We start from the raw sequence: 25,851 nt of genomic DNA on the forward strand, positions 1-25,851 counted from the left end.
TCCTCCGAGTCCCCTTCAGCGTCACCAACGGGGTCTCGGTCTTCCAAAAGGGAGATGGACCGAATGGTTGACCAGAACGCGCTGCAGGCCACCTTCCCCTATCTAGACAACGTCACCATCTGCGGCCATGACCGGCAGGACCACGACGCCAACCTAGAAAAATTCCTCCGTACGGGCCAACGGCTGAATCTGACATACAACAGAGAAAAATGTATGTTCCGCACCGCGCGCCTCGCTATTCTTGGCTGCGTGGTGGAAAACGGAGTCATCGGCCCCGACCCCGACCGAATGCGCCCCCTCCTGGAACTACTCCCACCCCCCCACTGCCTAAAAGCCCTGAAGAGATGCCTAGGGTTCTTCTCTTACTACGCCCAGTGGGTGCCCAACTATGCGGACAAAGCCCGGCCCCTCATCAAGTCAACCTCCTTCCCCCTGACGGCAGAGGCCCGTGCGGCCTTCACCCTCATAAAAGAGGACATTGCGAAGGCCACAATGCACGCAGTGGATGAGTCCATCCCTTTCCAAGTGGAGAGCGATGCATCCGACTTCACCCTAGCCGCAACCCTTAACCAGGCGGGGAGACCCGTGGCCTTCTTTTCACAGACCCTCCAGGGCCCCGAAATTCGACACTCCTCAGTCGAGAAGGAGGCCCAGGCGATAGTGGAGGCTGTACGGCACTGGAGACATTACCTGGCCGGTAAACGTTTCACCCTGCTCACTGACCAACGGTCAGTAGCATTTATGTTTAACAACAGACAAAGGGGGAAAATCAAAAATGATAAGATATTGCGGTGGAGGATCGAGTTATCCACCTACAACTACGATATCTTATACCGGCCCGGGAAACTTAATGAGCCCCCAGGCGCCCTATCCCGTGGGACATGTGCCAACGCACAAGTCGCTAGGCTACGGACCCTCCACAATGATCTCTGCCACCCGGGGGTCACCAGGTTCTTCCACTTTATTAAAGCTCGCAACCTGCCTTACTCCATCGAGGAGGTCAGGACCATGACCAGGAACTGCCAGGTCTGCGCCGAATGCAAACCGCATTTTTATAGGCCAGACAGGGCACACCTGATTAAAGCCACCCGCCCCTTCGAACGTCTCAGCGTCGATTTCAAGGGGCCCCTTCCCTCCTCTGACCGCAACACGTACTTCCTCAATATTATTGCCGAGTACTCCCGTTTCCCCTTCGCCATCCCCTGCCCGGACATGACCAGCGCCACAGTCATCAGGTGCCTCCACGACCTGTTCGCCATATTTGGCTTCCCCAATTACATCCACAGCGACAGGGGCTCGTCGTTCATGAGCGACGAGCTGCGCCAGTACCTGCTTGAGAAGGGCATAGCCACGAGCAGGACTACCAGCTACAACCCCCGGGGTAACGGACAGGTAGAGAGGGAAAACGCAACGGTGTGGAAGACCGCCATGCTCGCCCAAAATCCAAGGGCTTCCCAATCTCCCGCTGGCAAGATGTCCTCCCCGATGCGCTCCACTCCATACGATCACTGCTCTGTACTGCCACAAACGCCACCCCTCACGAGATGTTCGTCTTCCCCAGGAAATCCACCTCGGGGACATCACTACCGCCATGGCTGACGTCTCCGGGACCCGCCTGCTCAGGAAACACGTGAGGAGCCATAAGACGGACCCCCTGGTCGAAAAGGTTCACCTTCTCCACGCCAACCCACAGTACGCCTACGTGGCGTATCCTGACGGGCGGGAGGACACAGTCTCAATTCGAGACCTCGCACCCTCAGGTACCACCCGAAACACCATCGATCACCATCCACTACCTCCACCCACCACCACTACCCACGACGCACCACCGGGGTGTCTACCACGAACTGACGACATGCCGGTGCCATCCCTACCCCGAGAGGACGACACGCCAGTGCTCCGTCCCACGCGAGAAGCGGCCGCAGGCAAAGAACCGCCGCAACCGGCACCACGAAGATCATTACGGCAGACAAGACCCCCGGAGAGACTTCACCCCGCCGGACTCTTTTTTAAACGAGGGGTGAATGTGGTAAACCACTGTTAACCTGTACATGCCTGTGTGGTAAACCACTGTTAACCCTGTACAAGTCCAGGCATGTCTCAGCCCCTGGCTCCACCCCTAAGCCTGGGTATAAAGGTGACTCACCACCCTTCCCCCGGGAGCTCTTAGGATGGATTCACTAGCAGAGGCATGCTCTAGTTCTTAGTCAATAAAAGCCTACTTCATTTAAGTCCATCTCATAGTCTTTGGTATTGTTGATAGCGCATCATCGAGCTTCTAATGTTGTTGGAGCTGCACTCATCCAGGCAAGTGGAGAGTATTACATTATACTCCTTACCTGTGCCTTGTAGATGGTGCAAAGGCTTTGGGGAGTCAGGAGGTGAGACACTCGCCGCAGAATGCCTAGCCTCTGACCTGCTCTTGTTGCCACAGTATTTATGTGGCTGGTCCAGTTACGTTTCTGGTCAATGGTGACCCCCAAGATGTTGATGTGGGGGATTCGGCGATGGTAATGCCATTGAATGTCAAGGGGCGGTGTTTAGTCTCTCGCTTGTTGGAGATAGTCATTGCCTGGCACTTCTGTGGCACGAATGTTACCTGCCACTTATCAGCCCAAGCCTGAACGACGTCCAGGTCTTGTTGCATGCGGGCATGGACTGCTTCATTATCCGAGGAGTTGTGAATGGCACTGAACACTGTGCCGTCATCAGCGAACATCCCCATTTCTGACCTTATGTTGGGGGGGGGGGGGGGGGGGAAGGTCATTGATGAAGCAGCTGAAGATGGTTGGGTCTAGGACACTGCCCTGAGGAACTCCTGCAGCGATGTCCTGGGGCTGTGATGATTGACCCTCAATCACCACAACCATCTTCCTTTTTTTAAATTCATTGATGGGATGTGGGCGTCGCTGGCTGGCTAGGCCTGCATTTAGTGCCCATCCCTAATTGCCCTTGAGAAGATGGTGGTGAGCCGCCTTCTTGAACCGCTGCAGTCCATATGGTGTAGGTACACCCACAATGCTGTTAGGAAGGGAGTTCCAGGATTTTGGCCCAGCGACAGTGAAGGAACGGCGATACAGGTCCAAGTCAGGATGGTGTGTGGCTTGGAGGGGAACTTGTAGGTGCTGATGTTCCCATGCGTCTGCTGTCCTTGTCCTTCTAAGTGGTAGAGGTCGCGGGTTTGGAAGGTGCTGTTGAAGGAGCTTTGGCGAGTTGCTGCAGTGCATCTTGTAGATGGTACACACTGCAGCCACAGTGGAGGGAGTGAATGTTGAAGGTGGTGGATGGAGTGCCAATCAAGCGGGCTGCTTTATCCTGAATGGTGTCGAGCTTCTTGAGTGTTGTTGGAGCTGCACTCATCCAGGCAAGTGGAGAGTATTCCATCACACTCCTGACTTGTGCCTTGTAGATGGTGGAAAGGTTTTGGGGAGTCAGGAGGTGAGACACTCGCCGCAGAATTCCCAGCCTCTGGCCTGCTCTTGTAGCCACAGTATTTATATGGCTGGTCCAGTTCAGTTTCTGATCAATGGTAACCCCCAGGATGTTGATGGTGGGGGATTCAGCGATGGTAATGCCATTGAATGTCAAGGGGAGATGGTTAGAGTCTCGCTTGTTGGAGATGGTCATTGCCTGGCACTTGTGTGGTGCGAATGTTACTTGCCACTTGTCAGCCCAAGTCTGAATGTTGTCCAGGTCTTGCTGCATATGGACATGGACTGCGTCAGTATCTGACGAGTCTCGAATGGTGCTGAACAGTGTGCAATCATCAGCGAACATCCCCACTTCTGACCTTATGATGGAGGGAAGGTCATTGATGAAACAGCTGAAGATGGTTGGGCCTAGGGCACTGCCCTGAGGAACTCCTGCATTGATGTCATGTGATTGAGATGAATGACCTCCAACAACCACAGCCAACTTCCTTTGTGCTAGGTATGACTCCAGCCAGTGGAGCGTTTTCCCCCCTGATTCCCATGACTTCAGTTTTACTAGGGCTCCTTGATGCCACACTCGGTCAAATGCTGCCTTGATGTCAAGGGCAGCCACTCTCACTTCTCCTCTGGAATTCAGCTCCTTTGTCCATGTTTGGACCAAGGCTGTAATGAGGTCGGCAGCAGAGTGGTCTTGGCGGAACCCAAACTGGGCATCAGTGAGCAGGTTATTGGTGAGTAAGTGCCGCTTGATAGCACTGTTGATGACACCTTCCATCACTTTGCTGATGATTGAGAGTAGACTGATGGGACTATAATTGGCCAGATTGGATTTGTCCTGCTTTTTGTGGACAGGACATACCTGGGCAGTTTTCCACATTGTCGGATAGATGCCAGTGTTGTAGCTGTACCACATACTAAATGGTGTCAAGTTAGATAAAATAAGCAAAATATCTACACTGGACAAATTGGAATATTTTTAGACTTGATGAAAATTTCTGTTGGAATTTCAAAAGGTTAGGTATGGCCCTTTTATATTATGTTAGGTATGGCCCTTTTATATTATGTTAGACATGGCCCTTTTATATTATGTTAGGTATGGTCCTTGTACCTAATGCAGTCCAAACCTTTACAGCAAGGCTGTTAAGTGAACAAGTGCTGCCTCCAGAGGAGTGGGGAACCATCTCAACAAGTGGTTTTCCTCGCCGACTCCAAGTGTAGCAGCACCAGCTGCGGCAAAAACAAATAGGGGATTGTGGCGGGTCCACGTATCCTCCAGTATACAACTTACTGTCAATAGAGGGTTAATTGTTAGACCGAGCTGTTGTCGACCACCATTTTCTTGGGTCACGGGAGGACTAAGCCTCAACCTGTCCCCAGGCAATCAAAATAGTGTTCCACTTGCTGGACCTTCCCTGGGCTTTGGGAAATGTCTGCAACCAGAAATTAAACCATACTTCATAAGCCCAAGCTGTTTGCAACCTCGGTGTCATATTTGACCCTGAAATGAGCTTCCGACCACATATCCGCAGCATATCAAAGACCGCCCGTCTCCGCCCTTGCCTCAGCTCATCTGCCACCGAAACCCTCATCCATGCCTTTGTTACCTCTAGACTTGACTATTTCAATGCACTCCTGGCTGGCCTCCCACATTCCGCCCTACGTAAACTTGAGGTGATCCAAAACTCGGCTGCCTGTGTCCTAACTCGCACCAAGTCCCGTTCGCCCATCACCCCTGTGTTCGCTGACCTACATTGGTTCCTGGATAAGCAGCGCCTCGATTTCAAAATTCTCATCCTTGTTTTCAAATCCCTTCACAGCCTCGCCCCTTCCTATCTCTGTAATCTCCTTCAGCCCTACAACATCCCCCCCCCCACCCCCTCCCCCCCTCCCTCCGAGATATCTGCGTTCCTCTAATTCTGCCCTCTTGAGGATCCCGGATTATAAAATCGCTCAACCTTCGGTGGCTGTGCCTTCTGTTACCTAGGCCCTGAGCTCTGGAATTCCCTGCCTAAACCTGTCCGCCTCGCTACCTCTCCTCCTTTAAGACGCTCCTTAAAACCTACCTCTTTGGCCAAGCTTTTGGTCATCTGCCCTAATTTATCCTCATGTGGATCAGTGTCAAATTTTTTGTCTTAAAATACTCCTGTGCAGCGCCTTGGGACGTTTTACTATGTTAAAGGCGCTATATAAATACAAGTTGTTTTTGTTGTTGATAAGCCCAAGCTTTTGCTCGTTATCACTGGTGCTTTGGAATATGAAAGGATTGGTGTCATGCAGTACACACAAACATAGATACATTATAGGAAGTGCTGCCTTGGGCTAATTATAAAGAGTCAGTATTCAGCATTTTTCAGAGGATCATACTTCAGGAATTAGTGTCACTGCATACTACGTTACATTGATACAAACATATGAAAATGACGGGCAAGAAAAGACAGCTGGTCCATTAAGCCTGCCCCAGACCCACAATGCTTGGCGCACCATGACTAGACACTACACTGTCTGTTCCATTGCTTTTATACCGTTCCTATAATGGGCTGCCTAAACTGTACATAATGCTCCAATTGTAGCCCAAGGTCTTCTACAAGTTGAATATTGTCTTCTTTGTTTTGTATTCTCGATACAAAACCAAAGATTTAATTTGCCTTTTATGACATTATCTACCTGCCTGGCCATCTTTTAACGAGCTATGTGCCTGCACACCAAGGTGCCAGTGGTGCTCTGTGCCATTTAAAACCTTACCATTTAAGACGCAGTTCCTTTCCAAATATTTTACTTTACATTTTTCTACACTGAATGGCATCTCCCACTTATCTGCCCATCTTGCTAACCTATCAATCCCCACTTTTCACAATATACCATACCCCCAAGCCTCCTATTTTTGCTTCATCAGCAAATTTCAACATGGTTCCATCGATTCCTAAATGCACGCCATTTACACAAATATTGAAGCGACACCAACAGGGGTCCCTGTGGAACGCTGCTCCTTGCACCTCCACATTCCAACAAACTCCCTCTCTTTGAATTCTGACTTCCAAGCATCTCTCTATCCACATTCCCTTTAATTTCATGTGCCATTATTTGAGCCACAAGTCTCTTATGTGGTACCTTATGAAATGCTTTTTGAAAATCCATATAAACCACAACCGCTCCACTTGCTTCAAAGATTTTTGTAAGATTGGTCAAGCATGAAATCCCTTTAGAAACCTGTACAGACCAACCCTGATTAACTTAAGTTTCTGCAAGTGCTTTGTAATTTCATCCCTTATTACAGACTGGTAGTTTACATACAGAAGTAAGACTAGTGGCCAATAATTCCCTTCCTTATCCAGCGTCTTTTTTTGAAGAGTAGGATCACATGTGCCGTCCTCCAGTTCTCTGACACAAATTTTCTTTCCACGGGGGGGGGGGGGGGGGTAGAAATTGGCTGCACCCATTTTTAGGCGTAAAGCAAAACACATCAATGTAGCAGTGGGACGGCCTGCGCCCAATCTGCGCAGAGGTTGGTCGTGCTGCTAAATTCGTGGGTTCTATATTTTAGTGTCCCCAAACAGACAGCAAATAAACCAGGCTTTCCGGGCAGCCGTCTAAATCAGGAGTTAGGTCCCTAATTGATATATTCAAGGGGCCTAATGCCGATTGACAGACCCCTTTGCAGAATTAGTCGGTGGTGAGCAGGTCAAGCGTCGGGCCTGATCCACTCAGGATTGTTTAAAACTGTGGAATGATTTCGATCGGGCACAGGCCGACCAGTCGGCTGGCATTATCCAATTTCCGCCCCAGGGTCTCTGCGGTAGAAATATGTTCCAGCCTCAGCACTCACATCCCTCATTTTGATAAGTAAAACAGTGCATGCTTTGGAAAAACATTAAAATTAACATCTGCAACTTTCCTCCCACTGAAAATAACCAAGACTGATTTAAATGACTCCAAAACGGCCATTTTGAAAAGCCGCTGATTGGCGGAAAAGTTTGGTTGTAATCTTATTTTTAAAGTAAGTGAGATGGCAAATCAACAAGTAAAAACAGACAATGGGCAACCAATTAAGTCAAACCCCATCTAAGATTTTTCACTAATATTATCATAAATGTGATTTCCAAAAACCAGGTGACTAATCACTTCTACAACCCTTCAATATAATCACTAATGCATTGCCCAGAAGTTATTGTTTGAGTACTGGCATGCCCAGTACTGCAATCCTAGGTACTACACAGAAGTGTTAGAAACTAGCAAAGCAGATCATATTGCAAAACAAGAAAGAGGGCATGTTGACACAAAAAAGTAGACAATTTATGCTTAAAGTTTTGTCACATATGTGTACCACATACCCAAATATGCAAACCATTGAAAACTTTGAATGTTTTTTCTCATGCCATGGTAGTCATTTGCATATGGACTATATCAAGGTCTTCATTCACTCACACAAAACCAAAGGGCTAAAAGAAAACATGTATTTAAAAAGCGCTCAGTTTGGAAATGATAAAATACATACCTCAAAAATTAATTTTTACAAGGACAGATGAATATCACACTTACTCTTGTAATGTCTCTACGCCTTTCTCCTTATATTGCAACTCTTGTTTCATCTGTGCCAACTCCCTTTTCAATCTGGAAACCTAATAACAAAGCAAGTTACTTCCAATAAATGCAGCCAGATCTGGACAAATAACAGTAACCAGTCGTTTGAATTCAGACTACAGGAATTAAACATAGTCCGTTAAGACTGATGGGCAAATCGTGCCAACTGTTCTGGTGGGTCGGTTAGCATTTAGTCATTTAGCGTGACGTAACGTAACAATGCGGATTTCATTCCTTACTCATAAGTGGCAAATATAAGCCAAAATCAAGCAGCAAAGACCCTCGCTGCCTTCATTAAAACAAAAGTGAAGTTAGGCCATTCTGAGTAAGTGAAACCCATCTTTTTAGCAGGTTTTATTTACTCTAAATTTCATAAAAGTCAAGAGTTTCTGCGATACAGGCGCTGGCAGGCTTCAAACTGGAATTGTGGGTGGCAAAGTAACATAGCCACTGGCACCTGGCCCACTTCACTACCAACAAGCAGTTTTTATTACAAACGTTATGTATTGTTTCTTTTGGCATTGCATGTGAGGCTATGCGCAACTTGATTTTTCCTCATGTGTAACTTCACTTTTCCAAACTCCTTGTTCAAATTGCACCGTAAGGAGCAATACGGAAGGGGAGTCTGGTAGAAAATAACTTGAGTGATGGCTGTTGGGGGGGGGGGGGGGGGGGGTGAGGGACGGGGGAGGAGGAAGGAAGTGAGGAGCGGGCAGCTGGCGGCTATTTTTAAAAAATGTGTATATATATATATATATACACAATATATTTTATTTAAGAAAAATGTGCCAGTGATGCAGAAAAAGAGGCCGCAGTTACGATAATAATTCAGAAAAATTAAAATCAAACTAGAATCACAACTCCGCTGGCAAACTGTAGAACTAAGTAAGGAGGGGAGAAGTCCCATAAGATTTATAACACATGGGAGTTTAGTCAATATGATGGAATTGGGAATAAAAAGGCACGTGGGTCCCTCTGCAATGATATATTAAAAGCATCTACAGACGTTCCTTTACTTCAGCAAATGGTAATATTTCATATCAGTCTGGTATGTAATTCAGAGACACTCCCTTAACAATCAGTATCCGACAATGTATTAATTAGCCAACCACTTTGAGACAATTTGCTTGAGCTGGAGCACTGAAGTTAGAGTTATGTTAACATAGGCTTGAGAGCTTCTGTGTAGAATATTGCTTTTAAAGCTTAGCAAAGTTATTGCTTTTCATTCAATCTTGGATTACATAAAACCCTAAAAGAAGTTAAAAATGAGAACTTCATTCCCTCGAAGATAAACTGCTAGTCTCAGCAGGCCCATCTGTGGAGGCGCGGAGTTCATAGAATCAGAGAGTGATACAGCACAAAAGGAGACCAATTCGGCCTATCGTGCTTGTGCTGGCTCTTTGAAAGAGCTATCCAATTAGTTCTACTCACCGGCCCTATCCCCAAAGTCCTGCAATTTTTTCCCTTCAAGTATTTATCCAATTCCCTTTTGAAAGTTATTGTTGAATCTGCTTCCACCACCCTTTCAAGCAGTGCATTTCAGATCACAACAACTTGCTGTGTAAAATTTTTTTTTACCTCATCTTGCCTCTGGTTCTTTTGCCAATCACCTCTATTAAATCTCCCCATAGCCTTCTCTGCTCTAAGGAGAACAATCCCAGCTTCTCCAGTCTGTCCACATAACTGAAGTTCCACACCCCTGGCACCATTCTAGTAAATCTCCTCTGCACCCTCTCTAAGGCCTTCACATCCTTCCTAAAGTGCGGTGCCCAGAATTGGACACAATACTCCAGCTGGGGCCTAACCAGTGATTTATAAAGGATTAGTATAGTCCTTGCTTTTATACTCTATTCCTCTGTTAATAAAGCCAAGGATCCCACATACTTTTTTAATAGCCTTCTCAACTTATCCTGTCACTTCAAAGATTTGTGTACATACACCCTCAGATCTCTCTGTTCCTGCACCCCCTTTAGTTCATATTGCCTCTCCTCATTCTTCCTACCAAAATGTAACACTTCACAGAGTTTCATATCATCTGTAAACTTTGAAATTATGCCCTATACACCCAAGTCCAGGTCATTAATATATATCAAAAACAGCAGTGGTCTCAATACCGACCCGTGGGGAACACCACTGTATACTTCACTCCAGTCTGAAAAACAACCGTTCACCACTACTCTCTGCTTTCTGTCCCATAGCCAATTTCATATCCACACTGCCACTGTCCCTTTAATCCCATGGGCTTCAATTTTGCTAATAAATCCATTATGCGGTACTTTATCAAAATTAAGATTTAAAAAATGTTTCCTAATAGCAGAGGCAGATTGACCACTCAACCACTGAAGGGTGTTAGATTGGGAGGGGCAAAAATATTTGGGTGAAGAAAATAAATGATGTTGAAGACTTTCTGCCAGATCCATTAAATCACAATGAAATCTGTGCATTTCCCTTGTGGCAACATTACAGTTCTCATTCCTTTCAACATGGTATATTTATTCAGGATGCTGCAGTGGTTCTTTGACAGCTAGAACAGTCAAATTTCCATAGATTTTGTTAATCGATATGTTTGTTGATTAAATCATGATTAAAACTCCAAACTTAAATTGTAGATTGTCTTGAGAACATAATCGTGTAATATACACAGCTACGAATTTCCCGTGGAAACTGAAAGTTCATTTTAATCTCACTGAGGTCGCACACTTTTAGATAGCAGTTATACAACATGGTTTCACGGCTCAATCAACGTGACAGTGCCAAGTTACGTAACTTGAGAGTCAGGCTAAGATCTAACTCTCCAATGCACTAAAACCAAGTAATGTTGCTCAACAAAAGCTTGAGGAACAGCACCTCATATTTCTATTAGGCACTTCACAGCCTTCCGGACTCAACATTGAGTTCAATAATTTCAGATCATATCCTCCCCTCTATTTTTTCGGAAAGCCGGTGCTGATTCTGCTATTCCCATTTACACCTCCTCCAGACCCATCATTTGTTTCTTTACTTGTGCCATTACCACTCCCTTTTGCCTTGTACCATTATACCTTTTGTCACTCAATCTCTCCTGCCTTCCACCCTATCACAGACCTTCCCTTTTATTCTTTCCTACCATCCCCCCTTTCCCTGCCTCTGTACTTGCGTAAAACCTGGTACATCTGTAAAATTTTCCAGTTCTGACGAAAGGTCATTGACCTGAAATGTTGGCCGGGATTTTCCCGTTTACCACCCACACGGTGCGGGGTGACCCGGTAGACAGCAGGAAACAGCGTGCATGTGACATAATGGGCGGGATCCCCACCCGGAAGTTAGCCTGATAGACAAGCTGGCTTCCAGTCGGGCGGGGAACGCTGGCTGTACACCGCAGCAACAGGCAAGTGCTGGGTCCAGGTGAGGTGGGGTTCCAAGCCCGGGGGGGGGGGGGGGGGCGGTGGAGTCCGATACCTGGCCCTGCCTCCAACCCACCCGTTTTTTTCCCATGACATTCCCTCCATTAACTCTGTTGCCTGACTTGCTGAGTATTTCCAGCAGTTTCTGTTTTTATTTCAGATTTCCAGCATCCGCAGTATTTTGCTTTTGCACCATCATCCCTGTTGTCATTTAATCACTCTGGCCCTCCACCCTATTGCAGACCTTTCCCCTTTGTTCTTTCCCTGCCTCTGTATTTGCTTGAAAACTGTTCATTTCCAACTTTTTCCAGTTCTGACGAAGGGTCATCAACCTGAAACGTTAACTCTGTTTCTGTCTCCACAGATGCTGCCTGACCCGCTGAGTATTTCCAGCATTTTCTGTTTTTATTTCAGATTTTCAGCATCTGCAGCATTGTGCTTTTGTTTTACAAACCCAGGTCGGCTTTGATTTATTGCTGTTATTTCCACCAGTTGTTCTGGAATCACTTCCTTTGTCATAAATCCCAGTAACATTGTGCTAGAAAATGTCAATTGACTTACAATTCCCAAGAGCATTCTTCTCACCTCGTTAAATACTGTGAAGCAGCCAATGTGATTCCAGTCTGTCTCTTCACAGTATTACTAAACAATTAGTATTACAGAAGTTGTACACAATTGTAAAGCTTCAACCTTTTCAAATATTTCCACAGATCGGATCCAAGAGGTCAGTTTGCTCTGGCCTAATCAGGATCAGTTTTCTGCCACAGCCCACAGCCCGATTCAGAACCTCACTTACCCCTTCTCTTCGACTTGCTATTTCTGCTTTGATCTGGTCAGGATTGTACTTTGTGTTGGAGGATGAACCCGAGTACACTGTAAAATCAAAATCAAAAAATATGTAATCTGCTCACAAAAAAAAGTTCCCATCTTCCAAAAAGATAAATAATCATAATGCTGATTACAAATCAGCAGTGGGGGAACTAGGAGCGGCCAACTGGGGTGGAACTCAAGATTTGGCCGACTGGGTGGGAAGGGGACCAAGGAATACTGACGTACCTAGTCCGAAGGCCAAGCCAGGAACCACACAGACTTGCAGGCTGAACCTGGAGGCCGAAGGCGGGGAGTGAAATGGAGGGGGGTGGGGTTCTTCAAAGCCACATTGGCCGACCTCAAAATGATGGGGTGGAGGGGCCTTGACCCACCCGACCCCTCCAAATCAGCACAAAGAAAGACTTGTGTGAGATCCTGTATCAAAGGCCACCAAGAACATTTTGTAAAGCATAGTTCGCTGAAGTGTCAGTCAAGGTTATTAGCTCCCTTAAATAAATAGACAATATTTTCTAGATATGCTTTTTAAAAAAGTTTTGCTCCAAGTTAATTTTGGGCATAGACTTTTGAACAGCTTAGCAATTCTGGAAATAAAAAGCTGGTATCAGTAAAAGTAATCATGAAGCTGTCGGATTGTCATAAAAATTCAACTGGTTCACTAATGTGCTTTAGGGAAGGAAACCTGCCGTCCTTACCCGGTCTGGCCTATACGTGACTCCAGTTCCACACCAATGTGGTTGACCCTTAACTGCCCTGGCAGTAGCAAGCCGTTATAAAGCTTTCTAACAGCACTGTGGGAGAACCTTCACCATACGACTGAAGCAGTTGAAGGCGGCGGCGGCCCACCACCAGCTTCTCAGGGCAACTAGGGATAGGCAACAAATGGCGGCCTTGCCAGCGACACCCACATCACAAGAATGAATTAGAAATAAGGTTTCATCAGCTCAGTTACACAACAGTGATAAGACTCAACAACATTTTAGTGCACTGATTCTCATACATGTTAGCAGGGGGGGGTTTAATGGGGTTAGGTGCTTCCTCAACAGGAGGGGAGAAGGAAAGTTCAAAACAGCAGTTGAATAACCCTGGGTCATTGCCTGGCATTGGTAAAATCCTCGGGAGTGCCCGGATTTCTACATTCCTTGTGAATTAAACAAATGAAAGGAACTCTATAAAGTAGGAGCACAGCCAATCAGTTGTGCGTAGCAGCATCAACAAAATACATCAGCTTTAGGAAGTGAAATACACGAATGGACCACCTGAAAGAAAATAGTTTGGAAACAATGGCCACGTGTTATAAGATGTAGGGATTAGATTGTGCTCATGTAGACAGCTTGTTTCAACTAAATAGGACCAGGGTCAAAATCGCAAGTTATGTAAAGGCCAGAACTGGGTTAGATGTCAGGAGGTGGTTCTTCTCCCAGAGAATAGCGGACCTGCAGAACAGGCTGCCGACTCGAGCGGTAGACGCCGAGTTGCTGAATTCCTTCAAGCGAGAGTTGGTCCTGTTTCTGGCTGGGCCGCAGATCACCTCATACAACAGGTAGGTACTGTATACATTAGTGAACTCCTGGACTAGTTTTGATCGACTAAAGGACAATGTTCCCCCTAACTTTTTTTTGGGTGCGCAGCCCCTTTAAGGAGCTGCATGGTCCATTCACAGTATGCGCAAAAATTTATCATTGGAAAAGTTATTCCCAGGCTGCCCGGAACCGGCAGAGAGGGAAAGTTGTTAAGGGGGTCAGAGACTAATTTCCCAGATTATCTCCCCCCCCCCCCCGCCACCAATTGTCCTGGGTGTTTATCTGTTTTTTGCCTCTCCCAGGAGATTACATGGCACCGGGTGGGGTGGAGAGTGTGTGCATTGTGATGCACAAGGCATCGTGGGACAGGCTGGATAGACCAGATGATATTTCCCTGTCTGTCATTGTTCGTATGTCCATTGCCATCTCCTCCTGACTCATTGCCAGGGCACGGTGTGTGGCACTAGAGGGAGCGGGAATCAAAAGCACCATTAAAATATGTGGAGACACTGTGATGCTGCTATATGATGGTGCCTTCAAAGCATACATTTTTCTGCTGATGTGGGAAAACGAGGGCAATGGATCCAATTCAGATAACGGGCCCAAACAATGCCAAATAGATTGTTTGAAGCCAAACTCCTCCCAATTTTAAAATCAAAGCCACTCTGTGGACTTGTGCTAATCTCCCGACACCTCTACATTCCTTGTGAATTAAACGACCAATGAAAAGAACTCTGTGTCGGAGCACAGCCAGTTGGTTGTGCAGAGCAGCCTCGACAACAGCTATCAGCTTTAGCAAGTGCAGTGCGCCAATGAGTTACCTGGCGGAAAATACATGTGGAAACAAAGGCCGCGTGTTATTGGCATCAAAGTGGCTACGTTGTTACCTTCTAGTGCCAATCTGAACTTACTCAGCTTGACTCATGTTACTGTTTATGTACCAAACCTCAACATTCCAGCCGGCCGGCTGCATCTGGGATGAGTAATTCCAGTTCCCAGCAGCTCCCCAGAGTGAAATAGCAAGTTAAAGAATGCCAACAGATAACAGCATGCGGTGGGGGGGCGGGGGAAAGAGGGAGTTTACCTATTTTCCAACTACCAATCCATTAATCAAATTTCAAACACCAAAGTACTGGTTGTTTTGAATTCACATTTAAACCATGCTGCTCAGGGCAGACGATTCGTCTTGAAGTTTGAACAACTTGCATCTGCTTTAGACTTCAGTCACGTTTGAAACTGGATTTGACTTATTGTAAAGTGCCACTACTTGTTGCGGGTTCCCGCTGGCCGCCTACTTGTGTCAGAAGAATCTTCCCGTAGGTACTTACAGCTGACGTAAGAGATGCTGTCATTCTCGCATAGGTCGTGCAGTTGCTGATACTCTTCTTGGGCGAGCTCCAAACGTTGCTTCTTCACCAGGTAGATCTCTTTCTTGGCATTCAGTGCCTCCTGGGCCACCACCAAATATTCTTTCAGCATGCGCTCCTGTTCCCGTCGCCATTGCGCCCTGGGGTCTTCAATCTGGGTGACCTCTGCATTACAATGATTTTGTTAGGACAGAAATCTGAACAGCGCACTACGTTTAAAGTGACAGTACAATATAACAAATCATCGTGACATTTTCTCCCCCTCGTTCAGGGCTGCGTTCCACCGTACAATCTTGAGTATGATTGATCAGTCAGTAAAAAAGTAATTTACAAAGAGAAGCATTGAAACATAAGAAACATACGAAATAGGAGCAGGAGTAGGCCATTCGGCCCTTCGAGCCTGCTCCGCCATTCAATAAGATCATGGCTGATCATCTACCTCAACTCCACTTTCCCGTCCTATCCCCATATTCCTTGATTCCCTTAGTATCCAAAAATCTATCGATCTCTGTCTTGAATATACTCATCCACAGCCCCCTGGGATAGAGAGTTCCAGAGATTCACAACCCTTTGAATGAAGAAATTTCTCCTCATCTCAGTCCTAAATGGCCGACCCCTTATTCTGAGACTGTGACCCCTAGTTCTAGTCTCCTCAGCCAGGGGAAACATCCTCTCAGCATCTACCCTGTCAAGCCCTATAAGAATTTTGTATGTTTCAATGAGATCACCTCTCATTCTTCTAAACTCTGGGGAATATAGGCCGAGTCTACTCAATCTCTCCTCATAGGACAATCCCCTCATCCCAGGAATCAGTCTAGTAAACCTTTGTTACACTCCCTCGAAGACACGTATATTCTTCCTTCGGTAAGGAGACCAAAACTGTACACAGTACTCCAGGCGTGGTCTCACCAAGGCCCTAAATAACTGTAGTAAGACTTTCTGGGCTAAAAATTCGATTGTCCCCGAAAACAGGCACAGGGATCATGAGGCGGGATCAACCCGCTCCCATTCAAAGTAATGCAGGCAGCATGCAAACGTCGTGCTGCCTACTATTTATAATGATTGTGGCATGCAGCCCAGTGCTGAAACCACTGCTGAATTGCTGCATGCCTCAGCAGGGGGCACAATTCGTGCAAGGCTACCACCAATTAAAGCTAGCCTGCACTTCTTAAAGCCAGCCTGCAACTTTTAAAAGGGAGGTGCATTCTGGCTGCAGCAGGTACTGCAAGTCATTGTAGAGGGGTGCGTGACTTACAGGAAGAGTTAAGATAGCGCAACATGGCAGAGAGAGGTCTCCCAGATTTTCTGATGCAGCACTTGAGGCCTTGGAGCAGGAGGAGAGATGCCTTGTATCCATAGGGGGCCAGGAGCCCTCCAGACATACTGTGAGAAGGCAATGGAACCAGCTAGCCATCGTGGTCAATGCCAGCAGTGTAGCCCAGAGTTACTGCATCCAGTGCTGCAAGAAGTTTAATCTCCATCAATCATGACTCATACCTCACATTCATAGCTTCACCTCACCCACTTAGCACTGCTCAAGCCTCACACCCACATCTCACAGCTTGCACACACTGCCAGCAATTCAACCATGACAGTCACATCACCCAAACACATTGCTCCATCGTGTTGTGCGGCACTACCACCATGCTAAATGGCATAGATTCAGATAGATCTAGCAGCTCAAAACTGGGCATCCATGAGGCGCTGTGGGCCATCAGCAGCAGCAGAATTGCATTCCACCACAATCTGTAACCTCATGACCCGGCATATCCCTCACTCTACCATTACCACCAAGCCAGGGGACCAACCCTGGTTCAATAAGGAGTGTGGAAGAGCATGCCAGGAACAGCACCAGGCATACCTAAAAATGCCAACCTGGGGAAGCTGCAACACAGGACTACATGCATGCTAAAAAGTGGAAGCAGCATGCTATAGACAGGGCTAAGTGATCCCACAATCAACGGATCAGATCAAAGCTCTGCAGTCCTGCCACATCCAGTCGATAATGCTGGTGGAACATTAAACAACTAATGGGAGGAGGAAGCTCCATGAATATCCCCATCCTCAATCATGGTGAAGCCCAGCACATGAGTGCAAAAGACAAGGCTGAAGCGTTTGCAGCCATCTTCAGCCAGAAGTGCCAAGTGGATAATCTATATCAGCCTACTCTTGAGGTCCCCACCATCACAGATGCCAGTCTTCAGCCAATTCAATTCACTCCACGTGCTATCAAGAAACGGCTGAGCGCACTGGATACAGCAAAGGCTACGGGCCCCGACAACATCCCGGCTATCGTGCTGAAGACTTGTGCTCCAGAACATGCCACGCTTCTAGCCAGTACAGCTACAACACTGGCATCTACCCGACAAGGTGGAAAACTGCCCAGGTATGCCCTGTCCACAAAAAGCAGAACAAATCCAATCCGGCCAATTACCGTCCCATCAGTTTACTCTCAATCATCAGCAAAGTGATGGAAGGTGTCATCAACAGTGCTATCAAGCGGCACTTACTCAGCAATAACCTGCTCACTGATGCCCAGTTTGGATTCCGCCAAGGCTACCTGGCTCCCAACCTCATTACAGCCTTGCTCCAAACATGGACAAAGGAGCTGAATTCCAGAGATGAGGTGAGAGTGACTGCTCTTGACACAAAGGCAGCAGTTGACTGAGTGTGGCATCAAGGAGCTCTAGTAAAGCTGAAGTCAATGGGAATCGGGGGGGGAAAACTCTCCACTGGCTGGAGTTATACCTAGCACAAAGGAAGATGGTTGTGGTGGTTGAAGGTCAATCATCACAGGCCCAGGACATCGCTGCAGGAGTTCCTCAGGGCAGTGTCCTAGGCTCAACCATCTTCAGCTGCTTCATCAATGACCTTCCCTCCAACATAAGATCAGAAATGGGATGTTCGCTAATGACTACACAGTGTTCAGCGCCATTCACAACTCCTCAGATAATGAAGCAGTCCATGCCCGCATGCAACAAGACCTGGACAATGTTCAGGCTTGGGCTGATAAGTGGCAGGTAACATTCGCGCCACACAAGTGCCAGGCAATGACTATCTCCAACAAGCGAGAGTCTAACCACCGCCCCTTGACATTCAACAGTATTACCATCGCCGAATTTCCCACCATCAACATCCTGGGGGTGACCATTGACCAGAAACTTAACCGGACCAGCCACATAAATACTGTGGCAACAAGAGCAGGTCAGAGGCTGGGTATTCTGCAGTGAGTGAGTGTCTCACCTCCTGACTCCCCAAAGTAAGGAGTGTGATGGAATACTCTCCATTTGCCTGGTAAAGTGCAGCTCCAACAATACTCAAGAAGCTCAACACCATCCAGGACAAAGCAGCCCATTTGATCGGCACCCCATCCACCACCTTAAACATTCACTCCCTCCACCACCGGTGTACCGTGGCTGCAGTGTGTACCATCCACAAGATGCACTGCAGCAACTCCCCAAGACTTCTTCGGTAGCACCTCCCAAACCTGCGACCTCTTCCACCTAGAAGGACAAGGCACATGGGAACACCACAACCTTCATGTACCCCTCCAAGTCACACACCATCCTGACTTAGAAGTATATCGCCGATCCTTCATCATTGCTGGGTCAAAATCCTGGAACTCCCTTCCTAACAGCATTGTAGGAGTACCTTCACCACACGGACTGCAGCGGTTCAAGAAGGCAGCTCAGCACCACCTTCTCAAGGGCAACTAGGGATGGGCAATAAATGCTGGCCTTGTCAGCGACGCCCACATCCCATAAATGAATGTAAAAGCCACACTCACTGACACACTTCCCTCTATTGCAGGACAAGGTGGATACAAACTACAGCACCCATGTCTGGGAGCAACTGGTCTGAGCAGAGGTCTTGAAGTAACCTGCCACACCACTCCCTGGACTCTTCAACAACTTCAAATAAGATAACAAACCACCAAACACTTGTACAAACTCACCAAGAGCCAGTATAAATCAATCAGCAACTAACCTGAAAGCAGTTGATGATCCCTTTAAATAGCGCTCGTGGGGGGTCCTTCCTGCTGCTGAACGCATGTTCAGCTCTGTGTCTTTAAAAGAGGGCATTAGCTGGAGCGGTGAAGTCAAAAATGGCAGCTCTGGCATCAAATCGGCGTTGCATACTGATTGACGTCACAATATGCGTACTCTGCATACTTCCAGCACCCGCACTAGCGACCTACCCAGAGAGTCATCCAGCGCGGCCCATACTGGAAATGTGCACGCTCTCCTCGGGTGCCATTTTTGACTCAAATCTGCATCCTTGGCGTTGAAAAACCGGGCACTACAGAGCCAAATTTAGCGGCCCTTTACTCTTATACCCCAATCCTTTTGTAATAAAGGCTAACATACCATTTGCTTTCCTAATTACTTGCTGTACCTGCATGTTAGCGTTCTGTGATTAGTGTACAAGGACACCTAGGTCCCTCTGAACACCAACATTTTCCAATCTCTCACGATTTAAAAAATATTCTGCTTTTCTATTTTTCCTACCAAAGTGAATAACTTCACATTTTACCACATTATATTCCACCTGCCATATTCTTGCCCACTCACTTAACCTGTCTATATCCCTTTGCAGCCTCTTTGCGTCTTCCTCACAGCTTACTTTCCCACCTAACTTTGTATCATCAGCAAACTTGGACACATTACACTCGGTCCCCTCACCTAAGTCATTAATATAGATTGTAAATAGCTGAGGCCCCAGCACTGATCATTGCGGCACCCCACTAATTGCAACCTGCAAAAATTGCCTACTTTTAGTCATCTTAAATATCTAAGAGAAGATGGGCTTTAAAAAACATACTGGACTTCATTGGGTGTCGCACATGGACAAAATTTAAAAGTAATCTGACAGCATAAATAAATACATTTAGCTTCCTTACATACCCCAGTCATGTGCATAAACCATTCATTACTCATTCCTTCATCATCGCTGGGTCAAATTCCTGGAACTCCCTCCCTAACAGCACGGTGGGAGTACCTTCACCACACGGACTGCAGCGGTTCTAGAAGGCAGCTCACCACCACCTTCTCGAGGACAATTATGGATGGGCAATAAAAGCTGCCAGTAATGCCCACATCCCAAAAATTAATTTAAAAAGAATTCAGTTGCAGATAAATAAATCGACCACTCGCTCTCATCATATCACAATTGGAATGAGCATCAGAAATATATAAATCATATACAAATATATTCAACAGAATATATAAAACTAAACATATCAACTTGTATACCAAATTGTGTAAAAGCATAGATAAAAATATAATTAATTAAGGAATATGATTTTCTGTAAGGTCGACCTATAATCAACTATTCTCCTTCCAGTGCCCCATTTACCTCATTGTCTCTCCAATACACAGATATATATACTGTACCACGCCTTGTTTGCCGATCTCCAATACACAGATATATACACAGATATATTGGGTGACCGCTTTGCGGAACACCTCCGTTCAGTCCGTAAGGGTGACCCCGAGCTTCCGGTCGCCTGTCATTTTAATTCAACGCTCCATTCCCACTCGGACCTCACCGTCCTTGGCCTCTTGTATTGTTCCACGGAAGCTCAACGTAAACTCGAGGAACAGCACCTCATCTTCCGATTAGGCACTCTGCAGCCTTCCGGACTCAATATCGAGTTCAACAATTTCAGATCATAACCTCGGCCCCTATTTCATTTTTTCTTGTAATTTTTCCACTCCTTTCCCCCCCCCCCCCCCCCCTTTCCTTTTGTTTCGCTCTCACACCTGGCAGCTATCCCTTGCCCAGCCAGTACACTTTACACCTAATCTCAGCCTATTACCATCTCGTCTAGCTTCTAACACCTTTTATTGTCTCTTTTTTACTGCTTTGGTTTCTTTTATTCTTTTGTCTGATCGCAGCCCTGCCTCCGATCTATCTTTTCTTTCCAGTTTTGAAGGGGTCGACCCGAAACGTTAACTCAAATTTCTGTCCATGGATGTTGCCTGACCTGCTGAGTTTTTCTAGCATTTTCTGTTGTTATTTCGGATTTCCAACATCCGCAGTATTTTGCTATTATACTGTACCACGCCTTGTTTGCCGATCTCCAATACACAGATATATACTGTACCACGCCTTGTTTCCCAATATCACTGGTCCTGACTTGTATTATTCTCTGTCCCATATTTTGATACACTGCCAGATCCGGTTCCTTACTAGATCATTACTAGTGGAGTGGTAGTGGAGCCTAAGGATCTTGTTCATTTCCTCTGTTACAACCCAGCTCGAGAACCATCAAATCTACAGGACAGGATTCTAAAACTCGATCAGAATCGATCAAGCGTACCTTTCACTTAAAATGAAGAGAGTGAGAACCTGGCAGTATCAAGTCACAGGGCAAGGGTGGGTGCCAGGTTGAGGCTTGTCTGTGTGCAGACAGCAGAACTGGATATTGAGCAGCTGTAGAGGAGAATGTGACAAACTGACCCAACACTCTTGCCAGGCACTATATTGTGCCGTGCCATTTTCCAGTTAGCAGCAGCTAAGAGAAATGGTGAGTTTTAGTTTTCGCCTCAGAAGACTGTTAAAATACCTAACAGCTGTACAGGTGACTGGGCAGGTGTTTTGGGGGGGGGGGGGGGGGGGGGGAGGGGAGGGGAGGACCAGGCGAGATAAAGGATGACTAGTGGAATGCTGGTCTCATTCTCTGCACCATAGAAAAAAATGTAAGCGCTCTGTGCCAATACAGCCATGAGCGCAGCTGGGAGTCCTGTCCTGCAATGAGGCAAAACTCCAGCCTGCAGGATATGACGAGAGTCTACTTTGGGAAAAAAAGGGACATCCTGAATTACTATTATTCTGCACTCTACCAGTGGTGAAGAAACCTGCTCAACGTATGAAGTGAAATCGATAGATTTTTGTTGGGCAAGGGTATCAAGGGATTATGGAGCAAAGGCAGGTAAATGGAGTTGAGGTGCAGATCAGCCACAATCTAATCCAATGGTTCAAGGGGCTGAATGGCCGACTCCTGCCCCAACGTTCCTAAATACCACCAACGAACAGACAATTGCTTTGCAGCCAATACCTCCACCAGTAGCAAAGTCAAGATCAACCACCTTGGAGAAAAATGTTCCCAGTTGCTCCATATCTTCCCCAGTATGGTGATTGGGACTTTACTGTATATTCCTCCGGTACATTGCTTTGACTCATGCACATTTAAAACACTGCAACATCATGGTGGGTTTTTTCCCCCACAGACTTGTAGCAAGGAGGGATTTGTTTGTTAATTAATCTACACATAGAAAGTAGGTTTAATTAGCTTTACAAAAATGTCCCCTTTCATCGCAAAAATACTTAATAGAAAACTGGTAGGTGATTTCAAAGATCAGTGTAGTAATAGAGATGTATGAAAAGAACTTGTAAATAACCAAAATGAAAAGACCTCAATTGTTTGCATGTTAATTCTATTAAGCAGTTTGCAGGTCACTCAACCCATTGGCTCCCTCTAGAAGCTTGCAGTGTGCAGTACTGAGGGAGTGCTGCACTGTCGGAGGTGCCATCTTTTTGGATGAGACATTAAACTGAGGCCCTGACTGTCCTCTCTGAATAACGTAAAAGATCCCATTGCACTATTTCGAAGAAGAACAGGGGAGTTATCCCCGGTGTACTGGCCAATATTTATCTCTCAATCATCATCACTAAAAACAGATTATCTGGTCATCATCACATTGCTGCTTGTGGGAGCTTGCTGTGTGTAAATTGGCTGCTGCATTTACATAAGAACATAAGAAATAGGAGTAGGCCATACGGCCCCTCGGGCCTGCTCCGCCATTCAATAGGATCATGGCTGATCTGAATCTAGACTCACGTCCACTTCCCTGCCCTCTCCCCGTAACCCCTAATTCCCTTATCTGCTAGGAAAATGTCTATCTCCATTTTAAATTTATTTAATGTTGCAGCTTCCACAGCTCTCTGGGGTAGAAAATTCCATAGATTTACTACCCTCTGAGTGAAGAAGTTTCTCCTCATCTCAGTTTTGAAAGGGCAGCCCCTTATTCTAAGATTATGCCCCCTAGTTCTAATCTCACCCATCAGTGGAAACATCCTCACCGCATCCACCCGATCAAGCCCCCTCACAATCTTATATGTTTCGATAAGATCGCCTCTCATTCTTCTGAACTCCAATGAGTAGAGGCCCAACCTACTCAACCTTTCCTCATAAGTCAACCTCCTCATCTCCGGAATCAACCGAGTGAACCTTCTCTGAACCGCCTCGAGAGCAAGTATATCTTTTCTTAAATATGGAAACCAAAACTGACCGCAGTATTCCAGGTGTGGCCTCACCAATACCCTGTATAACTGCAGCAAGACTTCCCTGTTTTTATACTCCATCCCCCTTGCAATAAAAGCCAAGATTCCATTGGCCTTCCTGATCACCTGCTGCACCTGCATACTAACTTTTTGTGTTTCATGCACCAGGATCCCCAAATCCCTTTGTACTGTAGCACTTTGCAGTTTCTCTCCATTTAGATAATAACTTGCTCTTTGATTTTTTCTGCCAAAGTGCATAACCTCACACTTTCCAACATTATATTGCATCTGCCAAATCTCTGCCCACTCACTTAGCCTGTCCTTTTGCAGGTTTTTTATGTCCTCCTCACTCACTGCTTTCCCTCCCAGCTTTGTATCGTCGGCAAACTTGTATACATTGCACTCGGTCCCTTCCTCCAAATCGTTAATATAGATTGTAAAGAGTTGGGGTCCCAGCACTGACCCCTGCGGAACACCACTCGTCACTGATTGCCGAGAATGAACCATTTATCCCAACTCTCTGTTTTCTGTTAGATAGCCAATCTTCCACCCATGTCAGTATATTACCCCCAATCCTGTGATTTTTTAATCTTGTGCAGTAATCTTGTGTGGCACCTTGTCACATGCCTTTTGGAAGTCCAAATATACCACATCCACTGGTTCCCCTTTATCCACCCTGTTTGTTACGTCTTCAAAGAATTCGAGCAAGTTTGTCAAACATGACTTCCCCTTCATAAAACCATGCTGACTCTGTCCGATTAAATTATGCTTATCCAAATGTCCTGTTACTGCTTCCTTAATAATGGACTCCAACATTTTACCAACCACAGATGTTAGGCTAACTGGTCTATAGTTTCCAGCTTTTTGTCTACTTCCCTTTTTGAATAAGGGTGTTACATTAGCAGTTTTCCAATCTGCTGGGACCTTTCCTGAGTCCAGGGAGTTCTGGAAAATGATCACCAATGCATCCACAATCCCTACCGCTACTTCTCTCAAGACCCTAGGATGTAGGTCATCAGGTCGGGGGGATTTATCCGCCTTAAGTCCCATTATTTTACTGAGTACCATCTCCTTAGTGATTTTAATCGTGTTTAGCTCCTCCGCCCACCCCCCCCCCCCATTGCCCCCTGTTTGTCCAGTGTTGGGATATTTTTAGTGTCCTCTACTGTAAAGACTGATACAAAATATTTGTTCAGCATCTTTGCCATCTCCATGTTCCCCACCACTAGGTTCCCAGTCCCATCCTCTAAGGGACCAACGTTCACTTTAGCCACCCTTTTTCTTTTTATATAGCTGTAGAAACTCTTGCTATCTGTTTTTATATTTTTTGCTAGTTTACTTTCATAATCTATCTTCCCTTTCTTAATTAATCTTTTAGTTATTGTTTGCTGGCTTTTAAATGCTTCCCAATCTTCTATCCTCCCACTAGATTTGGCTAATTTATATGCCCTTGTTTTCAGTCGAATATTATCCTTTATTACTTTACTGAGCCACGGATGGCTGTCTTTTCTTTTACTCCCCTTTTTCCTCAGTGGAATATATTTATCTTGAAAGATGTGAAATATCTCCTTGAATGTAGACCACTGCTCTTGTACCGTCTTACACTTTAATCTGTTTTCCCAGTCCACTTTAGTCAATTCTACTCTCATACCTTCATAGTCTCCTTTATTTAAGCTTAGTACGCTGGTTTGAGATCCAACTCTCTCACCCTCAAACTGAATTTGGAATTCAACCATATTATGGTCACTCATTCCAAGGGGATCCTTTACTAGGACATTTTTTTATTAATCCTGTCTCATTACACAGGACCAGATCTAAGATTGCCTGCCCCCTGGTTGATTCAGTTACATACTGCTCAAGGAACCCGTCCCTAATACACTCTATGAACTCTTCCTCAATGCTGCCATGCCCAATTTGATTAGTCCAGTCAATATGAAAGTTAAAATCCCCCATGATTATAGCTGTTCTCTTATTACAAGCCCCAACTATTTCCTGATTTATACTCCGACCAACAAAGTTGCAACTGTTAGGAGTTTCCCTACATTACAACAGTGACTACAATTCAAATGTCCTTCATTGCCTGTAAAGCGCGTTGGGATGTCCCGAATCGTGAAAGGTGCTATATAAATGCAAGTTCGTTCTTACTTTTTGTGGATTCTTCCCCATATCTTTTTGTGTCTTTTTTTCTCAACTTTTAGTTTTTAGTTCCGATGAATAGTATACATCCAAAACTTTAAATTGTCTTTTACTTCAGACTTGTAGCATTTAGATTTTTTTTTCCAATTTATACTAAAAGTCTATTTGAGTCATAATGAAAAATAAATCGGAGCTGTGACAAAAATCACAATTTAAAAAAATCCGACTCCACGTGGCAAAAGAATCAGGGGGAGATGAGGAGATTTTTTTTTTTTTTTTTTTTTTTTTTTACGCAGGAGGTTGTTATGATCTGGAATGC

General features: G+C 45.9%; 1 protein-coding gene across 1 annotated transcript in view; it reads right to left on the reverse strand.

Annotated features, from left to right (window-relative positions):
• The window catches only part of wwc3 (WWC family member 3), a 275,710-nt gene that overhangs the window by 111,674 nt on the left and 138,185 nt on the right, over nucleotides 1–25,851 (reverse strand). Inside the window, exons 3-5 of the mRNA XM_086006371.1 lie at nucleotides 15,072–15,275; nucleotides 12,189–12,265; nucleotides 7,968–8,047 (exon numbers count right to left, since the gene is read on the reverse strand). Coding sequence (XP_085862497.1) covers nucleotides 7,968–8,047; nucleotides 12,189–12,265; nucleotides 15,072–15,275 — 361 coding nt within the window. The remainder of the gene's footprint in view (nucleotides 1–7,967; nucleotides 8,048–12,188; nucleotides 12,266–15,071; nucleotides 15,276–25,851) is intronic.

This window comes from Somniosus microcephalus, chromosome 14 (assembly GCF_052327205.1).
Source record: "Somniosus microcephalus isolate GS21.2 chromosome 14, FLI_Smic_1.0, whole genome shotgun sequence".
In the NCBI taxonomy this organism is placed as follows: domain Eukaryota; kingdom Metazoa; phylum Chordata; class Chondrichthyes; order Squaliformes; family Somniosidae; genus Somniosus; species Somniosus microcephalus.